We start from the raw sequence: 19336 nt of genomic DNA, 5'->3' as shown, positions 1-19336 counted from the left end.
GTAGCAATAAAGCAGCCCGTAACGTTGAGACAGATCTGGGACTGCGGCCGTGATTAATTGTGCCACACTTCTTTTTTTTTATTTTTTCCTCCGCTCAGACATCTGACGGAAAACGTCACCGAGTTATTTTTCCTTTCTGCATTCAATTTAATACTCGTCGAGCCGACGCAACGGTGAAATATAAAACGTTTGCTAAATCAAGCTCTAATATTCTATGAAGTTTTTCACATTAGGGTCCTTTTTCCTTCGGTTATTAAAAGATATTAAATTTGTAGTCTCAGTCACCGATGATCCCAGAGATAATGTTATTTTATCTTACTTCACTTTGATGTTATCATTGAATTTCTCTACGAACATTTCGAATAATTCAGTATCTTTTTTCTTATTAAAGATATCTCGCGCAATTCAGAAATGCATTTAATTCATTGTTCCTTTTGATTATTAAATTTTTATGAAATACCGAGCAAAGTGATTCTGCGATCATTTTATTTTTTCTCCCCACGAACGGCACAAACAACAGTTAACAAGAGACAGACAGGAAGAGGAAAGAACTCGCAGCTGCGGAAAAGAAATTTCTTCAGCTTATTCTCGGCGTTTCGAAGCTGAATGGAATTATGAATATCAAACGGTGTAAGGGGCATAAAATATACCCGTGAGTTTCGGAATATTTGCACAAACAGTTTACGTGCTTTCTATTGTGCGTTCGCGCAATATCGCCGTGTGCTTTTGCATAAAAGTTGGCCCGGATTTTTCGTGAAAAGCAAGCGGACCAAGCTGGACCAACAATGGCCAATGGAAATTTTGATGTTTCTTCGTTGCTCCTTTAGGGGAGAAGAGTGGACGCTTTTGACTATCAATAACCAAAAAAAGCAGCAATTCCTGTTCGTTGAATATTTTCTAAAGAAAAAGAAGAGGACGGTAACCAATAACCACCCCTTCAAACGAAAAATATTTCTATATTCGATGTGTCCTTTTCTATAATTTATTAAAAGAAAATAATAAATAAGAAATGGAAATGCTGAAATTGCCAATAACTACCCCTACGACAGATTTACCTTCCAAACTTTTCCCAGAAATGATAATCAGATCAAATTTGACTATTTCTTTTTACAACACAGATATCGAAGAAGCCAATAACCGTTCGGAGTTTCATTTTCTCTATGGATTCTCGCCGGAACGAAGCGAGCAACTTCACGGACCAATAACCAGCCCCAATTTGCCTTTTCGTTCGCGATTCTGTTACGCGAGGCCGTAATATCTCCAAGTCACAGCAAACTACTCAATTATCCGCAAACGGATTATACCAGCTTCCAAATTAAACTTGAAACTTTAAGAGGCCGACCACTTATAACGGTAATAAAGCATGGCGTTGCCTTGTCGAGAATTTCCGGATTATCCAGCTTCTACGAATTATCCATTCTACTTCTTATCGTCGGATTATCGATAATCGAAGCGGTATTGTATCGTTGGCAAGCAATCACCGATACACATTGAATCGATAGGCTTTATTGGGTTCCCTGGACAATAGAGTTGCGTCTTGTACCCCTAACTCGAATTCTGCTTAAACAGATAAACCTTTCTAATAGAATTAATTAGAACAATTTAATTTTTCAATGATTCTTTCTCTTAATCTTTCATTCAAAATCAACAATGATACTAACAACAAAAATGAATCATTATCATCTGAGTATTATTACTAAAATGGCATAATTATCCCTTATCTGTTCTCGAATCTCTCAAGATTCATCATCGAGCGTTCAACAATAATTCCCCTATCGATTGGATCGTTGAAGGGCGTTCGATTCGAGCTTTCGCCCGTCCACTGCAAAGCTCCTTCAGCTTCCATAAAACGTCAAGACCCGGTCCACTTAGCTGTTCCCTGCAATCGTCGCAGCGAGCTAATGGAACGTGCCTTTGTCCGCCTCGATTCCGTCTCGATCTTCCATCGTGGTAGGTCGTTCGAAAACGCGGCGTTACCCCCTCGGGGCGGTGCCGTAATTATAACATTTGACCCGACACTGCTGGCTTCAAGCCGGCGGAAACGTCAACGACAGACGAGAGACGAGCCTCTGGCTCTTCGCAGACGGTAGTTGGCATTCGTGAACGGGGTAAAATGGCATCCAGGGCTAATTCACGTTCCTTTGCCGGGGACGGTCAGTCAAGACGCATACTTGGCCGTGTGTTTCGGTGATACATTATGCGTGTCGGACCCGTGACACCATACCGCACGGGAATTCATGGCGAGCGTATGCAACCAGCGTAGAATTGCGCCCCACTCTACGGCCGATTTATGGCTACGGAACGAGTTGTTTATGGTGTTTTCTGTCGTGGATGGTCGCGAAATAGGACTAATATTCTCCGCTCGATTCTCCGGCCGAATTGCAGTCGACGCGATAAATATCTTTCCTTCCGTCAACGGGATACATATTTTTCAGAATGCACTTCAGAGATTTCGATGCATTCTTTCGTCAGGCGACAAAGAGGGAATCTCGGAGAGGACCAGTTGTGGAAGCACGGAAAGGATGTTAACGCACCACGAGGCACGCGAGGAAATGAACGTGGAAAAGAGCTGCTTCGATCCTCCGGGGCAAATTCCACGCGGGTATTGCAACGTTCAAATCCGTTTGCCCCGTCGTGAATTCCACGAGCACAGGGGGAGAAAATAACACGGGCAGACCGAGAAGGGAACAGTATCCTCCGTCGCGAAAGGGATTTCCAAGGATAAAGAAGGACCCGGGACGCGAATCAAGACGCTGGCGAACGATACGGAAAAGCGCTGCGTCGTTTCCCATTTTCCCCGAGAAAATCTCGGTTTCTCCTTCGTTCCTTCTATTCGAATCTTGTTCCCTATCAGGCAGATATTTTAATTTCTTACCGACAAATTACTTTCGACGCTTTCAGCCTCGTTATTCGCGAATAATCTTTCAATAATTTATCTCCTATCGATGGATAATCAATTTATTTCATTAATGATTCATTTTAAATTGATACGTTATCAAATCTTGTCCAAGTCGGATATTTGATATGCAGCAATCTAACACAACGCAGCTTTCTGCTATTGACTAGTTTGATTATATCCACAATCAGCGGAGTTGAACTTCATTTACCTGAACACCTGCGGCAACAAGGCAGTTCAAATATCTCAGCTGTTTAGATAACAGTAGCTCGTATCCGAGTAACTATATTCGAGCACGAATATTCTACTTCCCAGTTTACAATCAATTTTCTATAACAAGAACACCGGCCCGGTAAAATTTCTCAAAGGCAACCAATGTGAAACGTTAGAGAAGAAGAAATGGAATAAAAGAATACCCTCCAGGGTGGAAATGCTTCGAGTCTTCGAATCATGGTGAAATGGACACAATTTTCTGGAAATCCTGTCACGTTCCTTTCCTTTAACTCGACACGAAACGTTCGGTTGTGGAACAAGCCTCGAAGAAAATAATCTAGACACTGATATCTTGACGATCACAAGAACGTCTCTGTAGTACCAGCACAGAAATGGATCTTTCGTGAGTGAATTTAACGATTAACAGGCTGCAAGAGCGTGCTCGTCCCCCGTGATTGTCGCTTGGGAACACTAGAAGGGAGCAAGACTGTTTAGAGTCTGGTCGGAGACAATGCCGAGTCACAGACAGCGACAATGAGACGGGTACAATGGGGAGAACGAAGTTTCTCTTGCGTGCGTGAGATGACTGCGTGACCCAAAACCACCATCGCTGTTGACGCGATTCCTTTCGGGAAGTTTGCTTCGGAATGGAAGCTGTGAAGGTAGACGTTAAAGCAACGTGTTACCGTAAATAATATTCGTCATTTTCGGAACGACGATCATTGAAAAATCTCGAGTACGTTGGAATATAGAACGCACGCTGTTGGGTTTCGTTTGAACTTTCCAGGAGAATTATTCAAACCACCCTGGCTGAAGGAACGAGCCCACGGTAAGTTATCGCGAAACTTGCTACACGCTACGAAGAAATATAGTCCGCGACTGTAATACGCGTTTGAATTATTGACTGCTAGCCGGACGGCTTCGCGGAAAACTTTCGGTATAAACAGTTGGCGGCGGAAAAATTTTGGAACTCTCCAGAGTGGCCAGAACTGTATTTCAATGTTTCAACAAGTGACTTTGTCGATAAACATGGAAATGATAAGAAATATCTGAGTAATAAACGAGATTAGAGAAACCAGTTTCCTTATTAAATTATTCAATATCCCTTCCCCGTTGTCTTGAAATTTTCATAATCAAACTTTTCCATCTCGCTAAATATTTTAAACAATCGCCACAGAAATCGTATTACAAAGTTCGAAGAAGGGAGAAGAATGAAATTAATTTTCCCTCGAGAATCGGTCAACGACGAAACAATTCTGTTCCTTCGCGACGATGCCGCTCCCTTTTATTTAACATAAATTAACAACTTTCTATGCAGTCGGATCGAGGTGCCTTTATTCCGATCGTTTCGTCGGTACGCATTCGAAGGAGGATAATAATCGGGATGCTAGCAATGGAGTCCGGCATGGACAGTCGGCCACGTAAAACGGGATCGTGCTCTAACGAGAAAAGTTTCCCTCGTCAGCTTCCGGTTCCCTTATATTCCGGGTGCCACGGCGCGTCGTTGAAGATTCCGATTAAATCTGGAGTACTTTGGCCACGTGCTGGCCCGTCGGGACCCCGTCGAATCCTATTTTCCACCGGCGACAGCTTAATAAACAATTTGCGGCTCAACTTGGAGCGTAGCTTCTCGCCCGGAAAGCCTGGCCGAACGCTTATTATCCCTGTATAATTATTTATTCCCACGAAGGGAGGAAACAGCTTAGCGACTGAAACTAATGCAACCCATCTAAATATTGTCCCAGAATGGGAGGAGCTTCGCTAGATACTCGAGCTCGAGAACCCTTCTTTCGCACCACTTCGGCAACTTTATTGGGACAAAATCGAGCGAGAGGGAAGCTACCCTCTCTGGAGAGGGTTTTTAGTGTCGCTAGGTGATCGAATGGAGTTATCTGCTTTCTAGAGAATAGCTTTGTATAGCATCGTTGAATTACGTGTTTGTTTCCAGAGAGCTGTCGGTTAATCCTTTCGTGGAGGGAGCCTATTTCAAGATTTCCATTATAAGTCTTGCAGTTTTTATAGCATACACTCATAAAAATAGATATGCAGCGGGTATCTCTTCACCCTTCAAGATCCTTTATATCGAAACCTGCTGCAGTTTACAATTGCAGTATACACGATTTGATATTCGCAGTAAAAATTGATTGAATCTTCTGGAGGGTACTCGAAAACGGAAGGCATCTCACGTTTCCGTCACGTCACACTCATCCTGTCTCCCGACAACTGAACAGCTCCAGGTAATAAGCAGCCGGAGGAAGAGGCTCGTTCCAGAGGTACGACGGTCGTTCGAGAAAAAGGAGCTAATCAGTCGAGGCTGGATAGAAGCTGCTTCGAAACGGGGGCGTGATCTTCCTTGTGACGCTTCGAGCACGGCCACGCTCTCGATAAAAACCGATTCCGTCGGAGAAAGAAGCTTTGGTAAACTACGGATACGTGAGCTCGCGTTTCAACCCAATTCTAGGGAATATGATTGATGAGACATGGCTAGTAATACAATTGTATTACGTTCGATCTTCGATCTCGAAGAAAAAGCCAAGGAATTTTCGGAATCCTCTAAATGCCAAAGAGGCCCGTTAACTTTCCATCGAACACGGTTTCTAGGGAAGTTATTCGAAGATCCAGGAAGACGTACGATCCATTCCGCCTCTCTGTCAGCGTAATCCTTCCGGCAGGAACGGTGGAATAGGCGCGAACATCCCTGTGCCATTGGCAGGACTTGCAAGAAGTGGCACATGTCCGATAGGTAGGCGGTCGTCTGCCAATACCAAGTATCTCGAGCGTTACATCGTTGCCGGTCGATTGCAGCCGCGATATCGATTGTGAAGGGGCAAGAAGCCGTGACAGAAGAGGGCAGAGTAACCTCCGGACAAGCGGATAGAAGGCTTATCACCGATCGTGCCTCTTCGAGCATTTCCAACCCTCTATTCATCTCCCTCTTTAGCTATCCTCCGGACCCGTTAATATCCCGCCGAGATTGCTCTCGATGGCACACACGAATCTCTTCATTTGGAACGGGATCTTTGCCGTTATTAAGAATCTCGGGTAATTCAGAAATTGTTATGGGTGAAATTTTTTCTTGCTGAATCGCACAGCTTATAACACCTTCTCCATCCTCGTCAGCGATCCTTCATCCTAAACATCTTCCATCAAACGCTTTTTATTCCTTCAAGCTGCTCCGCCAGCTTCGCTCGAAGAGACACAAGCTCTTCGTATCCGACCGCGTAAGAAACGTCATTTTTCAAAGTCGTTCTTCAAGCTCTCTCGAAGGTACACATAACGGGAAAGCATCTACGCGATCCCGGATGCATCAAAGTTTCTCGTGTAACAACACAAACACCCACGCATTTTCGTTACACCCGGTGGATGGTTGGCAACGCTCCAGGGCTTCCTCTTAACCTGATTAAACGACGTTTATTGTCGTTGCGAACGAGACGGGCTAGACTGTATCAGAAGGGAAACAAGGGAAACGACGCCGAGCTAGGTTGTTCGAAGGAGGGGGTGGTACGAGGATGAAACCGAGGTGCACCCCCACGACGCAAACGAAACAGACAGTTATAAGAGGTCGGGGGGGGGGGGATGAAAAGAGCGGATACTCGATGAAAGTTTGCCCTTAGAGAAGACGGACAGGATGCGGTTGGTTGCTCGGTTTCAACGAGGAACCTCGGCATTCTCGATGAGAACCGTCGGTGGAATGGTTCTGTTGACTTTGCAGCCTCGACATCGTCGTTCCGTGCGTCGTTAATCTTGTCTCGTTAGAAATCGTTGGACGAAATTGTCGTCACCGTTTGATTCATCGTTTCCACGCTGAATTCTCAGCTGGCTGCTTTTTGTTATTACGAGAAGCAAAATTGTAACGTGCCAGAAAGCTGGCGCGATAGATAAGGTAGACCGTGTTCGATTTCGGTACCCAAGTCTCTATTTTTCACGGATTCCTACATTATGGATCTAACTGTGCGTACAGAGAATTTTGGGGATGTAAAGTGGAGAATGTATTGCTGCAGAGGGAGAGAAGAAAATTCCAAGAGTATGTAGAACATTCTTAACAGGACGGAAGAACATCTACAATACGTGTAGGAGGAGTAGTTTATTCGAAGAATGGGGTAGACAGGTTTATTCACTGCCACAGTGGAAATGAACGTATATAGTCAGACATTTTAGAACCGTATTAACATTTTGCTTAACACGTTGAGTGCTATGATGGTCACCGATGACCAATACCTCAAATTTTGTACGATTAAATAATTAATGAAAGAGAAGGGAAGGGAAACTTCAAATAGTTTTAGTATTATATTGCAATTGAATAATTAATTAAAACAAAGAGAGAAGACGAACTTTAAATGGTTTTAGTATTATATTGCAATTGAATAATTAATAAAAGAAAAGAGAAGGCAAACTTCAAATAGTTTTGGTATTGTATTGTAATTGAATACTTAATAAAAGAAAAGAGACGGCAAACTTCAAATAATTTTAAAATTGTATTGCAATTGAATAATTAATCAAAAATACTGACCAATCTGTAAATGATTTTCAATCATAAAAAAAAAGAAAGAAAGCAAATTTCAAATAATTTTAGTATTATACTAATAATATAACGAACCAATTTAAAAGTTTTCATTTAAAAATTAATTGATCATATTTTTAATAATTACAGATTTATTATATTTGACTACATATAGTCTTTTCTATTATGGCAGTCAATGTGTTAAAAATCTCTCAAGAACGGAAACTTTACATGCATTTTCAACTATTTTCACAGCCATTGGGGAATATTAACTATAGGCGATTTAGCGTTGTTGAAACAGCGAACGAAGTTACCAGTAAACGCATCTAAATGCAGATTATCCGAACCGCTCTAAACGTATCCGGCACAGTCGTACGTGTAATTAGAAACGTGCAATTAAGGTAAGCTTAAGGCGATATCGCGACTACGAAACTCTCAACGAGAGATTATTCGACCGAAACGTTGGAAACGGTGCCTCGAGGAAAAGTGTAGGAAATATGACTGATCGTTCTACTTAACGGGATATTTAAAACGACACCATCATTGTAAACGGGTATTTATGTTTCTCGGGGATGAAAAATCTTCCTAAAAGCTTCTACTTCGGAACGTTCGAGGTCTTAGGCGTCGTACATTTGTACTTCGCATTTGTCTGCCAAGAACTCATTAGTTTTTCGAGAAATAACTTCTCAAATAGCATTTTGAAGAAAATAAATTTTAATATTTTTATAAAGTTTCGTTGATTCTCGTTATTTTTATATTATAAATTATCAAGTTGAAAATTGATGTACACAGATACGATTTTAACAAGGTTTTAGATTTCGTGGTCGAAATTCACGAAGAATAATAGCAACCGCGGAGAAAGAGATGCATCGCCCTAAAAATATCACGAACCGTCGCGATTATTTTCGTCTTATCGCGGGGAACGTAGACGGCCGCGATAAGAAATGATGAGAAGCGGCGTAAGATACTGCGACAATCTCCTGGAGAGGGACTTAATGGCATCGTCGAGGGAAAACGTGGAGATTTTGCGAACGTTCGCAAAAACCGTACAAATCGTTCGATGCGAGCTGGAAAAAAGCTTTTTAGATTTGTCGACGTTACAAAAGAGCGTGAAACGTTATCTCTGAAAAGGAGTAAAAATTGCTAATTCTCAAAGTCCGTATCGTAGGAAAACAATGAAACAGCTTTTACATCGAGGCTGACAGAATAAATCAATTCACGACACTGGAGTATAATGGCGTTCTAAGCGACTGCTGCAAGCACAATAGCTGTAACAATAGCAACAATAATGACGTTCGCCGAGTAACAAAGGCAACCGACTGTCGTTCTTCCGGGGGAATCTCGTAAAAACAGCAATTTCTTGCCGCGTCCCATTCACCAACGACGCCGATAAGGCAATCAAGAGATCAGCAGTAGGCGAAACGGATTCGCGAATCGTTGCATCGAATAGCTAGTGAAAAACCTGGCTTTACGCAAACATACACTCGACTTTTCCGACAACACGACGTAAGAAACGAGAAAAAATAACAATGCAGCTGGTTCTTCGGAGACAAAATAAAAAAATATAAAAAAAGCTGAAACAAAATCCTCCTTTGCTTTTCAGAGTATCGAGTTTGAATACGGTTTCAAAATCGATTCCATCAGAGACAAAGGCTCGTATAGGAAAAAAAAAGATTTGTATTCTCTTTAGATAGCTTTTCGGTACGATTTTTCATGCGGAATTCGATTTTCTTGTTGACATTGCGTCGCGATTCTCTCTTAAACTGACAACAACAGAAGCTTTCAACGCGAGTTTTCGATGCATATAGTCGATAGTGATGGGTTCGAGGACTTGGAAAGTAGGTTCGGATATTGATTGACTACACTCAAACCCTCTAGAAAAATTTCGATAAAAAATCAAGCACTACATTTAAGTAAACTCGAATCTAAACACAATAGATTCAAATCATTTCTAAGTATTTTGGATAAATGAGAAGAGTCGGTACTCTCGGAAACTTATATTAAAATGCTTATTGAATCACCCTCTGCCCGAGGCACCCCGTATAGAACTTCATCCCATCGCTCACAGAATAAACAAAAAATCACTCGAAGAGATAAGGAAAAAGATTTCCCTGCGAGGCAAAGAGCGACGATTTGCACAAAGAATCGAGTCTTTGCGCGATGATAAGAGCAGTTTCCAAAGGACGACGATCGCGAAGCGTTTGTTCCTTTAACGGAACGGCACGCAGCAGTCTGTAATAAATTTTCCAGTCTTCCGATGGAAAAATCGTCGGCCACCTATCGGTCCGTGGAACAAAGAATAATTTCCTTTTTTTCATCAGAGAGGAAAGTTTCGCGCCGGGATTTCGTTCGACAGAGGAAACGAACCTCGAATTCCTTCTGGATGACGGTGAAAAGAATCCGCCTGTTAAAGGCGAGCAAGGCTAGCCTGAAAATTCCAGAGCACGGCACGTTCTCTCCAAGAATCGATTGCTCCTTGGATCGAATGAAATTTCACCGTTCGCCGATCTGCAACGCGAATGGAAGCCGGTTAATTCCTCCAATTCTTTCTTTCTCTAATTCGATCGGAGGAGAACGGCTTTCAGCTTGTTCCAAAAAGTTTTATCAAGTTATCTACGTATCCGGAACTATTGTCGGTGAATCGTACGAAATTAGAAAAATTTTGTATAATTTTTAACGCGCGTTACGCTACGATCCTTTCGAATCTGATACGATAAGATGACGCGTTCTCCGAGGACGAAAGTTTCGGAGAAGCGCGCTGAATATTCGCGTTCGCGAAGCGGAACTGCGTCTCCGCGGAAGTCACGGCGGAGGCGGCTTAAACGTGAAGTTTACGCTGTAATCCCCGCCACCTGCGCGATAGTTTTGGCCGAAATTCGGTCCCCCGGGTTCAAGGCTTAGCTCAGCCTGCGAATTTCTGCTCGAACGCCGATCGGGGAGCTCCTTAAGGCGCGTTACACGCGATACCGCCGTAACACGATCGGTTCCAACGTGCTAACTTCCCGGTTCGCGTTCCCCCTTCTTATCGCGCCCTCCAGCACGCCCTAATTACCCTCGATACCAGATCTACAACTTCTCTCGCTCCTCATATACTCCGCCAACAATATATCTCAAGATTATCCCAGCGTATCCCGTCGGATATCGATAGTGGAAATTGGAAAAATAATTTTCGCAAAACCAGATAGGATCGATCGTTCGACGAGAAGGTGTAAATCAATCAAAACTCTCGAAACGTTCAACAAACGATACACGTGTTACCGTCACTATTATCTTCCGATCAACTCCCGCAGGACAGTTCAATCGGTTTCCAGCGAATCTTGAATTCCATCGGAGATAACAGCGGGCCGGTTTAATCAACAACGGGCGATCAATCATTCATCCCTTCGCCGAGCCTGGATTCGACCGGGTGATTGTTCGCGGGACGCAGTTCACCGGCGATAAAACTCGAACTAATGCCGGCTGATTATCTGCTAACGATCGGAACGAGTATCGCGACCGAGGGTAATTATATCGCGTTTAGGCGGCGCGTGTAACACCGAACCGCGTGGCTCGATTTGTTTGATTACGCGCGAATTGGTTAGGCGTTAATGCGTTTATCGGCCTTGGCTTTTACGTTTGCCACCGGGAAACTTCGCGCGAATCGTCCTACCGTCGCTTGCATAATTCGCCCGTTGAATTTGCACCCCTAATCTGCGCGAATTTTCCAGCAACAAATGGTCGCATAATTCATGCGAAACGGTTTGGAATCATCGAATTGGATGATTGTATTTTTCGAAATTTTATATCCTGTTGCATAAGTAAGTTTGCTAGAGAAACAATTAGTCTGTGGTTTTATAGTTAGATCGAATTGATATTAGATTAAATGAAAAGTAATATTTTATAATCAGAATTATTTTTGAAAACCTAGCTTCGCGACGATTCTGCATGGTGGATGGCTCTGGCGAAAACCAATATCGGCCCACTCACGATTTATCCATATTCATTAGTGGGCCACGCGGATGCCGCCTACCAATCAGCCCCGATAATTATCCACGTAATTAGGCCGGGGCCGGCTCAAACATACCCATTTCGAGTCCATCCTGTATTTCACTTAGCAGTAACGCCGAAATGAAGCAATATCGTCGTCCACGCTCGTTTGATCATGATTTTCCTTCTTCGCGTGCGCGGAATTCGTAATATCCTCCATAAAGTCACCATCATTTCTTCGATATTAAATTCTCGATCGTTCGAATATCGAAATGATCTTCGATTCCGCACGAATAATAAATCGGAAATCAAACACTGTAACTTGTTTCATTAACGCCCCGATGCCCGGTGATTTAATTTACCATGTTTTCATTCGAACCTTTAGCGAACAAAAGTAATCCGACAGAAAAAGGGACTCGAAATTCTCCGCACTCGCGATTGCAAGCTTCTCGCGTAAACGTTAACGTTCCAGCTGCACGATCGACCGAGCATTCATCCTGTAGGCGTGTTACGTTTGTGTTTCGCCACGTTTGTATCTACCGTTGTTTATCCGAACTGCGTAGCTTCTGTCTGCGATGAAAATAATGGCCGATAAAACGAGCTATCCAGCAATCAGCGCGCTGCGATCCGCGGAAACGATTGTTTTGCCTCGCCACTTACTCTCAACGTTTAACAAAAAAAACACACGTTCAATCAAGAGATCTTTTGAGATTTAATTGAAATACAATATCGCGTTTTACTTTGTACAACGACGGCAACGTTTTATCCGAGGGATCCTAAACGCGGTTAGCTTAACGAACATTATCAAACAGCACAGATTAATTGACTTGCTCGTTATACAGTTAGAAAATAAACGCGTTCAATTTTCGTCGTGGTCACGGGATTCCAATGAACGGACGCATACCGAAATTGCCGGCTAATTTGTACCCGATTCGCACGACGGATGCTCGATCGATCGAATACCACGGATACCTCGATAGCTGCGTGTATTCGTGAGTGTCGCTGATCCACGGCTCTGAGACGGTTTAATCCGGATTACCAATCCTTCGGAGACGGATCGTGCACAGCCGCGACACGTTCGATACGTTTATGAAAAGCAAAGCTCGTATTTTCCACGTATTTTTCAAACAAAGACCCAGTTATTTCACCGTGAAATGAAGAATGTACGGACGAATTTTCGAGCTGCACTACAGAGAGGAGGGCGAAAGAATTAGAGAGACGAAAGCGAGGATAATTCTTTTTCAAACGGAGTTATTGTCCCGTCGCACGGAATTGGCAATATCGTTCGTGCCGCGAGTCATATCCGCTCCTCCCACGCGAAACCGTGGAAACGGCCAACGTATTCCCGTGGGAACGTTCCTCCCCGAATAAGTCTATCGTTTACCGAGCATCGATACGCTGACTGTTTAAGCGACTCTACAGAGACACCCGCTGAAAATGCTCTACCAGGATATCGACTTTCAATTTCCTTTCAAAATCCACGGTTAACGCGACGAAGAAGCTTTCCAATCTGGTAAAATACGAACGGAAATTGCGGCGATAATTTTCGACACCCATTTGTCTAATAATTAAAGACGTCTCTTTGCGATAGCTAGTCTTCTGAATTGAAATTTCTGAAATTTTTATATAAATATCATTAATTATTAAATGAAAACCGAGTTAAACGGAGTTTTTGTTATTTTTTCATGATGTATTGATGCTTGCAAAATTATGAGTTGAAAATGTATACAGTTGAAAAAAATGAAAGTTCTTGATTGGCCTGGAAATTCTTTGGACCTCAACCCCATTGAAAATTTGTGGAAATATTTATTATTAGTAATAAATGTCAACTGATTGAACGTTTGATAGAAGTATGGGCTAAAAATAAAGCAATCAAAATGAATTGCTTAAAATGCATCGAAAGTATGCCGAAAACAATTGAGGCAGTAATTACAGCAAAAATTGCAATAAATATAATCTTTTAAATGTATCTGTTTATTTTTGTAAATATTTTTTTGAATATTAATAGTGGAGAATTATTGATGTAAAAACCTTAAAATCGTGGCTTTATTTCTACTCAAACACGAAAAACCCATTTTTCGTACCATGACTCTAATAATTTGATCACCCAATGTAAGTCCGTGAATTGTCAAACTCGGCGGGACAGTAGTATAGGTAAGTGAATATTCAGACGACAACTGTACCGTTCAGTAGAACAGACTCGTTTACAGTCAGACGAGGTAAAAGTTGAATTTATTGTTGTACACAAAGGCATTCTCGAATTCCTACGTCACTAGTCAAAAGAAACATTGTTATGAAATATATATTCGATTCAGCTTCCAGACAGTTGAGCAACGAAGAAATTCCTGTTTTATTTGTATTTTGAAAACTGTCTGTTACATAAAACAAACACGGAGTCCCTGCGCAGCAAGTTTGGCGTAAAAGTTGATTCCTTTCCCTGGAATATCTGTATTTTTAGTATAATGCACGCAGAGTGCTCTGTGTTTCTCGAATTGTCTTCGCCTGGTGTTTTCACTCGAGGAGAAACGATGAAATTAGACGAGAAAGGAGAGACGGACGAAGGAATGCATCGCATTACGGTGCGTTTGTTCGACTCGACGTGCCTCTCCGGGAAAAGCAAATAAATCCGCGGAGAAATGGCAGGCCGAACAGGGCTGAGTCTCGATAAAACTAAACGCGAAAGCGTCTCGCGGTGAAATCCGGGACACGAAACTCGAACACGCGTGCCAGCCTAAGGAACATCCCGTCGAAGATTCGATGCCAGAACGATGGAGTATTCGAAAATAATTCTGAAGCTTTCCGTTTCCTCTTTGACGTGCAACGTAAACAGGGAGAAAACGTCGGTAATGTTTCTTCATTCATCGCCACGTCAAGCTCTGAAAGGGTTCTCCTTGAAATATATTTTATATTCCTATGAATACTAAATGACTTGCTACTTAATCAATTAAACCTCGATATAACACCGCTCCTTTGTTACCAGAATCTCTCTTTAATCTACGGCCCCGAAATCACGCTTGTAAATTTCCCCGACAGCATTGTACTAAACCCCGTGAAAGGATTCGCTTGAAACAAGACAGAATGCTGCATTAACACGAGAGCTGGAGGGGACGGGGTGTAGATGTAAAGGTGGAAACTGTGGAGCGTCAAGATTAGACGTTTTCCAGGTTAAGGGTAATACCCAAAGGTCGCTTATCCGTTTAAAGAGATACTTGGCGGTCTAAATGGACTTGGCTCGCGCGATTAGATTAGCGATAGATACGAGCCCTTAATTTTCGCGTATTCCGACATCTTCTTCGTGCCGGTTTCTCAAATTAGAGGGATAAATAATTGGTCTAGTACAAAAGGGTTGAAAGGTGGAGATTCGAGACTGGATGGGGTTTTAAGACCTTCTATCGTCTTTCGGTTGATACGAAATTTTAAATTAATTATTTCGTTATATTTTACTGTATTTAGCGAGAGGATATGGGGTGAAAAATGATTCTTTCTTTTCAGGTGCAACCGGTTTGAAAGATTTGACAATCAACGTACCAGCAGTGGTACGATCGGGTGACACAGTGACACTATCCTGCCATTACGACTTAGAAGGTTCGCCATTGTATACGATACTATGGTCTTTCGAAGATACAGAGTTTTATCGGTACATGCCTGAACGAGATCCACCGTACAGCACCTTCGTTGTGGATGGAATACAAGTGAATGTGAGTATAAGATTCTATAATAAATGATTTAATAGATTTGTTAAAAAGATAACAAAATTGCCTGACTCTATTCTAATTATTTTAATTAGATTTTCATTTAAATTAAGATCATATTGGAATAAATAAAGATTTCCCAGGAGATAGACACCATATCCGTTCGTTAATGAAAACCGTTGTTAATTAGGTCGAAAATAGTGTTCGCCTTCAAGGCTGCCACAAAACCCTGACTTCCCTTGCCCGATTTCTCAATTAACGCGCGCAATTAAACTTCAGCTCTCCTAATGACCACTTCAATAAAAGTTTATGAGAGAAAGTCTCGTTAAGTCGTTCGTTAGATTCGGCGTGCAGTTATTAGAATAGCTCGCGATTGAACGAAACTTCTGGTCATCCCCCGACACACGCTCCTTAATTGTACGCGCATTATAATTGCAAATTGTTTTGGAAGCTCGGTAAATCAACGATTCCACGGGGAAAATTCGTTTTGTTTCGTCGATAAATTCAAGTGTACGAACATTATCATGAGGAAAATCAGCCAGCCAACCGACCACAGGCAGAAAAAGTTGCAATTTTCTTCCGCCAGCCGATACAAGGACGAGCAACGACGACCATTTATCAGTCTCCGGTCTGTGTTTCGAAAGCGAGGCCAGATAAGGTCGAGTTGCGTCCCGATTTTCCCACCCTCCAACTGGAGCACCCCTCTTTTTTACTCACCCACGACGCACAGGGTGTTTCATAAACCAATCGAACGAAGAATATTAATGAAATAAATATAAACTCACCCCTTCGTCGAATCCTGAACGATGGTCCTTCTCCAAACAGCTTCGAGTTCTGTAAAAATAAAGGAAACATGTCAGTTGAATAAACGAAAGTTACAAGTGTGAAAATCCAAATATTCTCGTAACACCGCGTGCAGGTCTAGTTTGAACCCAGAAGAAAGTACTTCTCGAAATTCCAAAAGTGGCGTCAATATTTCAGGCGATAAAGTTAGTTGGAACAGGGTGTAGTTTGTCGGAGACAGTGGCGGCAGGTGGACTCGATAAAAGTCTTCGAAGCTCGTCGCGCCAGAGGGGTGAAACTTTTTGCCAACATCCGGCCCCAACCCCCAGCGGGACTGGCACTCTTTCGCACGTAGGGTGCAAAGGTGAGGCATGTACGTGGACTGGTCGAAAGGAATCGATAGGGCTGATTTATGACTCGCGCTACGACCGCGACACGACCCTTTCCAACACCCTTTCCACTGAATTTCAAGCCTGGGTCAAGCGACTTCCGTGTTTTACTTCTATCGATTTCACCCCCCTTTTGTACACCCACCCGTGTGCCACGTTTCTTTCGATCCTCCACACGGTTTAAATGTTTATCGCGTGAACGAATTACGATTTTTCAGAACTGATTTATTATTACTTTTAAATTAAAATTTCTACCGAGTTTACGATAGCAGAAAATGTTATACGGGAGGTTTCTCTAATTTATATTTTTCAATTTCGTTGACATTTCATTGAAATTCTTTTGCAGCAACAATATTGGCTCGGGAAATCGCCAGGAACAACGCGAATATCGTTCCACACGTTCGGATACCATCGTCGCGTGGCTATTTCCAGTCGAAAAATTTCGTACATTTGGTTACCTATGCTTTCGAGCGTGGTATCGTCTAGTGAAATCCGATTCAGCTATTTTTAAGCCAATAACAAGGCAAACCCACGTATTTTCAACTTTATTTACCCATGATACATGAAAAAAAGTAGATCATATATACTCTACGGTGCATCGTACAAATTTATTCTACAAAGTTGAATAAAAAAAGAGAAAAAAATTGAAAGCAAAATAAAAAGGTAAACAGTTTGAACAAACACAAAGGGCATTTTCAGTGCGTTTATACACGTGTTGATACAGTCAAAGGATCTATCTAAATTTCCTGACCTTTGATGTTACCTTTGTTTGACTATCTTTTTATTCAATTTAAATAAACACCAAAACCTTTTGACACAGAATGAAAATGATTAAAAGGGGTTTCCAAATAAATCGGTACCTAATCGATTATTTATCCAGAGCGTCGATTCAACGAGAAACGTGGAAAAATAATTTACGATCAAGTGGCAAACGTATAGGTGGAATAGAGAGTTGCACAATCAGTTTCTTTAAGCCACTCGAGGCTCATGAATGAAAGGAAGATGGCAGAGGGTAGGTAGCCGGTGTACAAAGGCAGGGTAATCGATTCGAATCAAGGGTGTAAAAGAGATTCGAGAAGGACAAGGCGAGAACGTAATCCGTGAGCTTCAAAGTGTCCTCGAGAAGAAAGAATCGAGCAGCCCGATACGTTCAGATAAATAGAGGGGGCTGGCGGGTATTTGCCAAAGGTGGTGGCTGAGAATCGATGCTGACAAGATACGAGGGGCTTCTAGTTTCTCTCGGAATCGGCCAATCGATTCGTTTCCGTCTCGGCTGTTCCTCCGGCGAGACAGTGAAAAACAAATTTTTCATTCGACACGTCCAACGCCCGCCGATAGGGATCTTTAATAAAATTTCGAATCGTCTTCCGCGGGTAGCGAAGTCAACCGACGCTATCATTTCTCCGAGTCGTAACAAGCTGACTGGAAGGAAAACAGAATTTCTTCCAACGATACCAATGATTGTCCCAGTTGTATCGACGAGGATTTCCAAGCTGTCTTTTCGGTTTCGACGTACCCGAGAGATAAATGTAGAACGCGTAACTCGGGGATGTACCGTCTACAAGTTGAATCTCGAAGGATCGATGTTAAGGCGGTTTACAAAAGGGGATTACTTAGATTTGTCTCGCTGACACTGTAATTTTTCTTTTCGTACCGACGATACGAAGTTTCGGTAGTTCATTGAAATCCACAGCGCGACGATAAAATTGAAAAATTGATATCGTACAAAGTTGTAACTCTGACACTTCCCATTTTCGAAATTCAAGAGGAAACAAAATTTGCTGTGTACCGATGACTTAATTAAAATTTAATCAACCCCTCTGGCAAGTAGGATAAGCGAACAATCGGAGAATAAGGATTCATAAAAGCTTGACGGATTAAATAATAGCGAGATACGAGCTGGTGCATCAAGGACACGATGAGTCGGTCGTAAATTTCTGGCGATGCTTCAAATTTCTTCATCGCGACAAACATACGGGACTCGGAGGGTTGTAAAAGTAACGGCGAGTCGTATAATATTTACAGGAGGGATGTATGGCGAATGTACAAGGGAAGATAGTAGAAACGTTCGGCTATGATGCGAGTGCAGTTAGGAGTGAAATTATGTTAGTCCAATACGGTGATAAGCCTGGACCTAAACGTCTCGACGTAACCGCACCGATAATCCCACCTTTTTATCGCCACTTAAGTGTAGCCCCTTTTATTGGTCATTACACGTTATCGCGACACCGAAGCCGAACAAACTGGGGGCGATGATACGCCGCTAGCTCGACTTTATCCACCCTCTTCTGATCTCAATTAAAACTTTAACCACTCGGAAAGAAGGTACGGTCCAACCGTTTCGATACAGTGCAAAGCGATCAATGGAAGTTCGTTACACATTTTTTAGAATAAAATGATAGATGATCAGACGATCGGAATATAAATCTTTAAATTTTTTTAATTAACCCCGGAATCACGTTGGGTTAATAGGAAATTTTCCGCCGAAACTCGAGTGACTTTTAAACGAAGCGTTCGAGGATGCAATGTTTCGTTCCACGAATCGCGTCGCGACGCTTCTATCGTCGTTGTAGGAAGCGGTGAAAAGGACTTGTACCCGGATCCGGTGTAGTTTGTAAAGCAGGCAGACGAACTCGCCGTGATGCATATAAATGATTGCACGGTTCGAGAGGGGGAATGGGGTTGAAACGCAGAAGAGGAATACAGTCCGATCGAGATTTAGACGTAGAGAGGGTTAGATAGAAGGTCGATAGTCGCGTGGAATACAAAGTAATTCCAGGGACCGCTGTAGCACCGAGCCGGAAATAAAGAAAAGAGAACGGGAGGAGCGATGGAGGAGAGGAAATTGGAGGATCCGAGAAATTATACGCGTCTCCTGGGAGTTCCGACAAAAGGG

General features: G+C 42.5%; 1 protein-coding gene across 1 annotated transcript in view; it reads left to right on the top strand.

Moving 5' to 3' along the window:
* The window catches only part of LOC117604202 (uncharacterized), an 83407-nt gene that overhangs the window by 42954 nt on the left and 21117 nt on the right, over positions 1–19336 (top strand). Inside the window, exon 2 of the mRNA XM_034324054.2 lies at positions 15069–15274. Within this exon, the coding sequence (XP_034179945.2) occupies positions 15069–15274 (206 nt within the window). The remainder of the gene's footprint in view (positions 1–15068; positions 15275–19336) is intronic.

The sequence above is a fragment of the Osmia lignaria genome, chromosome 11 (genome assembly GCF_051020975.1).
Source record: "Osmia lignaria lignaria isolate PbOS001 chromosome 11, iyOsmLign1, whole genome shotgun sequence".
NCBI classification, from domain to species: Eukaryota; Metazoa; Arthropoda; class Insecta; order Hymenoptera; family Megachilidae; genus Osmia; species Osmia lignaria.
Note: the sequence above shows the minus strand (reverse complement) of the source record. Positions and strands in the feature narration are given on the sequence as shown.